We start from the raw sequence: 8,166 nt of genomic DNA, 5'->3' as shown, positions 1-8,166 counted from the left end.
CCAGCACCTAGGAGGCAGAGGCAGGAGGGATCCCCATGAGTTCAAGACCACCCTGAAACTACAGAGTGAATTCCAGATCAGCCTGGGCTATAGTAGACTCTACCTCAAAAAAAAAAAAAAAATCATAACCTGCATCTCAAGGTGGGCTTTGCATATCCCCATCTTGCCTCCTTAGGAAAGACTTATGTTCCTTCCTTCCTTCCCTTTAGCCCCCTTCCTCTTAAAGCTCTTGCTCCTAAAACTCTATAATAAAATCTTTCTTAACCTGATTTAAAAAAAGAAAACAAGATTACTAGTGCTGGCATGGATATGGAGAAAAGAGGAACTTTAAACACTGTTGATGTAATGTAAATTAGTACAACTTTTATGGAAACTGTATGGTGGTTCCTCAAAAAATTAAAATTTGAGCATTTGAGACAATCCTCAACTGTGCACATATTCAAAATACTTTCTCCTGGGCTGGAGAGATGGCTTAGCGGTTAAGCGCTTGCCTGTGAAGCCTAAGAACACAGATTCAAGGCTTGATTCCCCAGGACCAATGTTAGCCAGATGCCCAAGGGGTTGCATGAGTCTGGAGTTCATTTGCAGTGGCTGGAGGCTCTGGCGTGCCCGTTCTTTCTCTCTTTCTCTATATATGCCTCTTTCTCTGTCTATCTCTCTCAAATAAATTAAAAAAAATTCTCCTATGGTTTATCCACTAACAAATTGATAAATAAAATTTGGAACATATAAACCAAGGAATACTACTCAGCCATTAAAGTAGTGAATCCTGACATATGCAACAAGTGGCTTAAAATGGATTAAATTAAGCCAAGATAGAAAGGCAATAAGTGAGTGATCTCACTAAAATACTAGAATATTGTAAAGCTTTTTTCATAATAGTGAGACTTGAACTATGGTTAGCTGGAGAGAGAAGAGAGGTAGAGTGGGAAAGTTTAGTTGATATATGTCTTTAGGCCTAGTTAGGAGGAAGAGGCTTTTGTATAGGGTAGCTATAGATAATAAAATGTATCACACATTTTAAGAAGCTAGAGCAAGGATTTTCAAAGTTTTCACCATGAAGAAGTTACAAACATTTGAGGAGATAGGTATGTTTAACATGAATCTTAACATTACACCATGCATACACACATTGAAACGTCTCATGATGCATCATTAATATGTATAATATTATGTTTCTCATTTATCAGTTAAAATAACTTCAACTTATAAAAAGTAATAACCAACTTGATCCCTATAGACTAACTAATTGCTTCTTCCCTAAGAAGGAAAGATGAGGAACTTCAAATATTCTCAACAGAGAACTCTCTGGAGATCTCTGAGTCTATATCAGCCTAACAAAATCTCTGCTTCAAAAACTCCAATATGACTGAACATCATGTCAACTCAGGAAAGATGTACTGCATGCTGTGTCATTCATTCATCTAAATGGTAATCATTTGGGCCTGAGGATTTGCTATGAGCCTTCAACCATGATTAGAGAAAACCTTCAAAGATAAAAACTGTATTGAATAACCTTTAAGTGATAACCTCCTTATGATATATGTTATAGATCTCTCTTATGTATCATTTACAGACACAATCTGGAAGTTAGAAGGGGGATGTGATCTCACTATGTTTATTTTACAAATAAAAAAGAACATGACTCTTGCAAGGGCACATTTAGAAATTTAATAGTAGATTCAAAACTTGGGTCCATGTTAGTTAACTTCTCTATGTTTCCTGAGAGAGAGGGCAAGCTCTCCTGAAAGTATATAGTCAAAATTCCATGGCTGCTTTTTATAATTTGGCTTGATTTTTATATACTGAATGATCTTTTTTACAAGGCAGGTAAGATTTATATTTCATAAATGCTTAAATGAGAAGTGTAATTCATGCAAAAGCAATGGGCTACCCATACCTCCTATGAGCTTCTTGAAAATTAAAAGATATCTTCAAAATAGTTCTGAAAGGACCATCCAAGAAATGTGAGCTTAAGGTATTTATGACTATCAAGATGTCTGTCAGAGGAACTTAGTGACTCATAAACAAGAGATGCTTCTCTCACCAAAAAATAAGATAGAGGACCCTTTAATTAGTTAGATGGTGATTATACCTTGTTCCCTATATCATTGCATGTCATTATATATTAAAATACCAAAAAATGAGTGGAATAATCCTACTTGAACTTGAAAAGACTTCTATATGAAACAAGGTTGACCTATACTTCAACCCTTTTGTATTATATCATGATAATTCTTGAACTTCAGCTCCTGAATGCGATGTTTTTCTCATACTACCTGTGTAATTTTAGAGCAACATATAACTTCAAAGTATTCAGTTTCCTTACTAACAAAGTAAAAATAGTAATACCTACCTTGTGGATACTCTCACACATTCACCCATATGCTATTTATATGTAAATGTCTTATCACTGGTGGTAGAATATCATTTGTGCTAACAGTGATCAGGTGCGTTAAGGCTGCCAAACATAAATGTCTTCACAGTGCAAACAGATTCATTAGTTGAAGGTCAAGCAAAGGTTTGCAAGAAAGATGAAAGGCTATACTAGATAGGTTTTTATGGATATCCTTCCAACAACTTCAGTTAAAATATAGAAAAATTGGGCTGGAGAGATGGCTTAGTGGTTAAGCGCTTGCCTGTGAAGCCTAAGGACACTGGTTCAAGGCTCGATTCCCCAGGACCCATGTTAGCCAGATGCACAAGGGGCACACACATCTAGAGTTCCTCTCTCTCTCTCTTTCTCTCTCTGTCTGTCACTCTCAAATAAATACATAAAAATAAATATTTTTTAAATATAGAAAAATTACATATTACTCCTGTGTAAAAACAGATTAAAATAAAACATTTTCCAAAATGGAAATTTCCACAAAAAGCATGTGACATGACAAACAACAATACATAAACTAGAACATTCAAAACTTTATTTCTGTGATTTGGTTATATCAAGAGAGCAAGAAGAGAAAGCTGAGAGTTAATAAAAATAGACTCCAGCAAAATTATAGATTTAAAACAATTTAATAGCAAAATGATATGAAATTACAGGAACAATTTTCATACACATGGGAACTGGGTGAACTGAGAGCCACAGGAGAGCACAGATCATTTCTGTGATCTTAATATGGGACAAAGGAAAAATTGGGAAGGGAAGTATCAATATTTCTAACTCACCTGCAGTTGAACCCCTGAATGTTGGTATGTGCCTTGATTAAGCTAGCATAAAGACTCTTATTCGATATTAAGGACAGAAGGATAGTCTGCACTCATTGGGATAGGCTGAATAGCCATAATCTTGTTGTCTGTTATGCATCAACTTGTTTATTTCTCAAAATCATACCTCAAAATAGGTCTTATTGTATCTTCAAGGTACAGGTGGTCGTGCTGGCCAAGAAATTAGGCTAATATCAGTAATGCTGGATGGGGGGGATGGTGACAAGATAAATGTGTTAAATCTGATGACAAACCTCGGCAGTGCCCCCTGAGGTGTCCACAACTACCCTTCTGATGCCTATGAGGCATAGATTGAACCCATCTTAAACCTACTCCGTTGTTCATGGTTTAAGCCTATCACTGTCCACATGTGCAGATGTGCTGGTGATCATGAGCATGGAATGATAGGGGGAAAATTAAAAGCCAATTCAAAGCTTGTGAATTCACTTAAGACATTATTGTCATTGAAAGAGTGGTAGTTTCCTGTTCCAAATTTTGCTCGCATACTTACATTAACTCCAAAAACCTGGCAAATGGGATTAAATAATCATCCAACAAATCACACCCTTAGTTCACTGTGAAAAAAGAAACACCGAGTTTGAGTCAAATGAGTCAAGTAATGATAAGCTCTAAGTTCAGTTCAATCCAATTTGTTCTAAATACAATTTAGAGTTGAGGCCTAAATCCATTCGGTATGGGTTAAAAATTGACATGATCTGGAGCAGATATTGCCATATCATACTTGTATAAATATACATTAATTATTCAACCTCATTAGTTTCATAATGATTTTATAACTTTCATTAATTTCACGGCCAGTAAGATACAATATTGAGAGAAAATAGAGAATTAACTTACAGAGTGTCAATAACAGTTCTTGGCAGATGAACAACTAGGAAGTTTGATTTTTTACCTAGATTAGAAAAAGTGAATTAACAGGTATAACCACTGCACAAGTCTTTTTCATTAATTTATTAAATTGGTTTCATCTTAGTTAACAAATATATAAGTGCTTGAAACATGCATGACCCATTAAGACTTCTCAATGATTTGTATATACCCTATATGCTTAGTTTAATTCTGAATTTCATGTTTACTTTGTAGAACCCAGAAGTGCAAATTACCATTGAAATTAAAGAATACTTTTTATGCATTCCAAATTGAATTCAGCTTCTAAGTCATTCTCATTGCTACAGAGCATCTAATGACTGTCCAAAAACACTGATGGAGAACAGGACAGAAGTGACACAGTTCATCCTGCTGGGACTGACCAGTGACCCAGGCCTGCAGGTTCCCCTCTTCATAACCTTCCTCCTCATCTACGTCATCACTGTGGTTGGGAACCTGGGGATGATCCTGCTGATTCTCTTGGACTCCCGGCTCCACACTCCCATGTACTTCTTCCTGGGTAACCTGTCTCTGGTGGATTTTGGTTATTCTTCAGCTGTAACACCTAAAGTCATGGCTGGGCTCCTTATAGGAGACAAAGTCATTTCCTACAGTGACTGTGCTGCTCAGATGTTCTTTTTTGCAGCCTTTGCTACTGTAGAAAACTTCCTATTGGTGTCAATGGCTTATGATCGCTATGCAGCAGTGTGTAAGCCCCTGCATTATACTACCACCATGACAACAAGTGTGTGCATGTGGCTGATCGTTGGCTCTTATGTCACTGGTTTCCTGAATGCTTCCATTCACACTGGAGACACATTAAGTCTGTCTTTCTGTAAGTCTAATATGATACATCACTTTTTCTGTGATATCCCAGCAGTCATGATTTTGTCCTGCTCTGATAGTCATGTTAGTGAGCTGATCCTTCTTTATGTCGTGAGCTTCAATATCTTTTTTGCTATCATAGTAATCTGGATATCTTACACATTCATTTTTATTACCATCCTAAAGATGCAATCAGCTGTGGGACATCACAAGACTCTGTCCACCTGTGCCTCCCACTTCACAGCAGTCTTTATATTTTATGGAACTGTCATCTTCATGTACCTGCAGCCCAGTTCCCGTCACTCCATGGACACTGACAAGGTGGCATCGGTGTTCTACAGTATGGTCATCCCCATGCTGAACCCTTTAGTCTACAGCCTGAGGAACAAGGAGGTCAAGAGTGCATTTTTGAAAGTCAAAAGTGCATTCATTTGTTGGAAGAAAAATATGCAGGCCTTTAAAGTATGAAGGATGCATACTTTGTAAATTTGTTCCTCTCAGATCTTCTCTATGTACTGAATTAGTTAGTTAGTTAGTTTACACCTTCATTGAAGTTAAGTTTTTATGTTTTCATTGTTTCGGTGTATGCATGCATGTGTGAGTAACGTGTATATATAGACACATGCATATTATGGTAAAATTTCTTTATTCTGTGTGTGTGAATGTGTGTTTATGAGCACAATTGTAAGGTGTTAGTTTCCTCCTTCCATCTTGTTTAGAGACAGGATCTCTCTTATTGTTATTTGTTACTGAAATGCCTGAAGCTTTGGGATTCTCCTAACTACACCTCCACCTGACATAGGCTCATTGGGATTACAGACACTTGTACCACATTGCATCCAGTTTTGCATGGGATCAGGGCCTCTGAAATCCATGTGCCAGGTATATGAACCAAATACCATTAACTACGGAAGCATATCCCCAGCCCCTGTGGTTAAGTTCTTGAAGTAATATTTTTACATCTTCAAAACTTGGTTTTGGACTGGAGAGATAACTCGGTGGATAAAGTGTTTGCCATATAAACAAGAAGGCATGTGTTCAGATCTCCAGCACTCACATAAAATTCCAGGAATGGTAACATAAACCTTTAATCCCAGTACTAGGAAGCCAAAGACTAGAAGAACCCCAGAACTTATTGGCAAGCTAGTCTAGACAAATCTGTGAGCTCTAGGTTCAGCAAGAGACTCTATATCACAAAAGTAAGGCAAGGAGAAAAGGAGTAAGGCACCAACATTGACCTTTGACTTCCACACAGATGTCCATGTTTACCTATAACTGTAGGAACACACATTACACACACACATGCATATTCACATGCCAAAAATCTCTTTCTAGGGGAAGAAAAGAATGTATGAGCAGGGAGATGGAGAGGAGGGCTGTGGAATGCTGTATTTTGGAAACAACATGGCTGGTACACTCCTGAATTCACAGTAGCTATGATTTCCTACACAAAGCTGAGCCTGTCAATATTTCACCATGGATGGGGAAAGGGCTCAGAAGACCCCCATATCTCCAATCTTAGCTAATGGTAGCTAATAATTGCTAGCAGAGTCCTGTCCATCATTGATATAGCCACTGGTAAGTTGTCCATTATCCAGGACATAACCTCCCACCAATGATCATGCAAATGACCTTAAATTACCCCATGTGTCAAAATAAACAAGGCCAGGGCTGGAGAGATTACTTAGTGGTTAGGAGCTTGCCTGTGAAGACTAAAGACCTAGGTTCAATTCCCCAGCACCTGTATAAGCCATTTGCACAAGGTGGCACATGCATCTGCAGTAGCTGGAAGCCCTGGTGAGTCAATTCTCTCTTTCTTTCTCTCTCTCAAATAAATAAAATAAACAAATAAACAAGGCCAAAAGTGGGATGGGACTAATTGGGAAAAAGAAGTTTAGACCAACTAAAGAGGGTAGCTAAGATAAGATCAAAATGCATTACGCTTATGTGTAAAGTGTCAAAAATTACAGTTAAAGACGGATACCTAATATCTTATCACAAAAAGAACATCTTTTTTGGGAAAACAAAACTTCAGAATTAAATATCTGAATGAGAATAGCTAAAATATCCTTGAGTAATGTTTTCAAGAACTCATTCTAAACAGTGATGTATTCATTCATTTGCATATGCTTTTCCAACTATATGTCAATCCAAACACATGTAAAACAAAAGGAGTGCTTTAGGGTGTGTCATGACATAACATGCACATGAGTATGGTAGATTTTTAAGAATTGTATGTAATGGCTACTGGTAATAGCTAATTTTATGTGTTTATTTGACTGGTTTAATGCTTTTATGTCTATGAGAATATTTTTAAAGGGAAATTCAGAACTTGAAGCTAACAATACAAATCTGCTCTCCTCTATGTGGGTCACCATCATCTCAACCACTGAGATCTCAACTGAATAAAAAGAGCAAGTCTCAGTCTGTCTGTATATCTATCTATCTATCTATCTATCTATCTATCTATCTATCTATCTATCTATCTATCTATCATCTATGTATCTATCTAAATCCCCCTGTACTTCCCTCCTAGAACATCCAACAACAATCTTCTGTCAGTATTAGACATTAGAGCTATGATCTGGTCCTGACCTTTTCCATGTACCCGATGCACCTCATCTCTCTTGCTCAGGCCTTTGAGCTGACTGCAGTCGTCACCAGATTTTGTTCTTCTCCCACTGGGCATGGCACAGCAAGTGCTTCCAACCTCCAGACCACATGAGCTCATGCCCAGAATAACTTCTCCTTCAAATGTCTATCCCGTGAATTCTGCTTCTTGGAAGAACTGTGGAAAATGCTAGCGTTTATTGATAGTAATTTACTGTTTTATGTACCAGAATATAAAGTGTGTGTAATAAGTATTTCTTTGTTATTAATACAAGTCTGTTATTGAGTGGAAGTATGATATATGATTAAATGAAACTGTGTGCTCTCTCTTTGTACATTTTACTGAAAAATGAAGGATGAATCTATGAATTACTGTTTCTGTTGGATCAAGTATTTCTGCACAACTAACATGTTCATATTTAAATTCTAAAAAGTATAGACCATATTGCAAGAAAATGGAGGAAGAAATTAAATACTTTTGTACATGTGTGTGTGTGTGTCTGTGTGAGGGGTGCATGTGTAGGTACACAGGCATGTAGAGGCCTGAAGAACACCTTGGGTGTCATACTCAGGAATGCTGTTCACTTTATATTTATGTTTTGTTTTGTTTTGTTTTGAGATAGGGCCTCTCAT

At 37.2% G+C, this 8,166-nt stretch overlaps 1 protein-coding gene across 1 annotated transcript; it reads left to right on the top strand.

Moving 5' to 3' along the window:
* The first annotated feature begins 4,434 nt into the window (after positions 1-4,434).
* On the top strand, positions 4,435-5,391 carry LOC101595876 (olfactory receptor 5B3-like). Its single transcript, XM_004667590.1, has one exon. The coding sequence runs from the start codon at positions 4,435-4,437 to the stop codon at positions 5,389-5,391; it is 957 nt and encodes a 318-aa protein (XP_004667647.1).
* The last annotated feature ends 2,775 nt before the right edge of the window (positions 5,392-8,166 follow it).

This window comes from Jaculus jaculus, chromosome 1 (genome assembly GCF_020740685.1).
Source record: "Jaculus jaculus isolate mJacJac1 chromosome 1, mJacJac1.mat.Y.cur, whole genome shotgun sequence".
In the NCBI taxonomy this organism is placed as follows: domain Eukaryota; kingdom Metazoa; phylum Chordata; class Mammalia; order Rodentia; family Dipodidae; genus Jaculus; species Jaculus jaculus.
The sequence above is the reverse complement of the archived record's forward strand: the minus strand, read 5'-3'. Positions and strand labels throughout refer to the sequence as shown.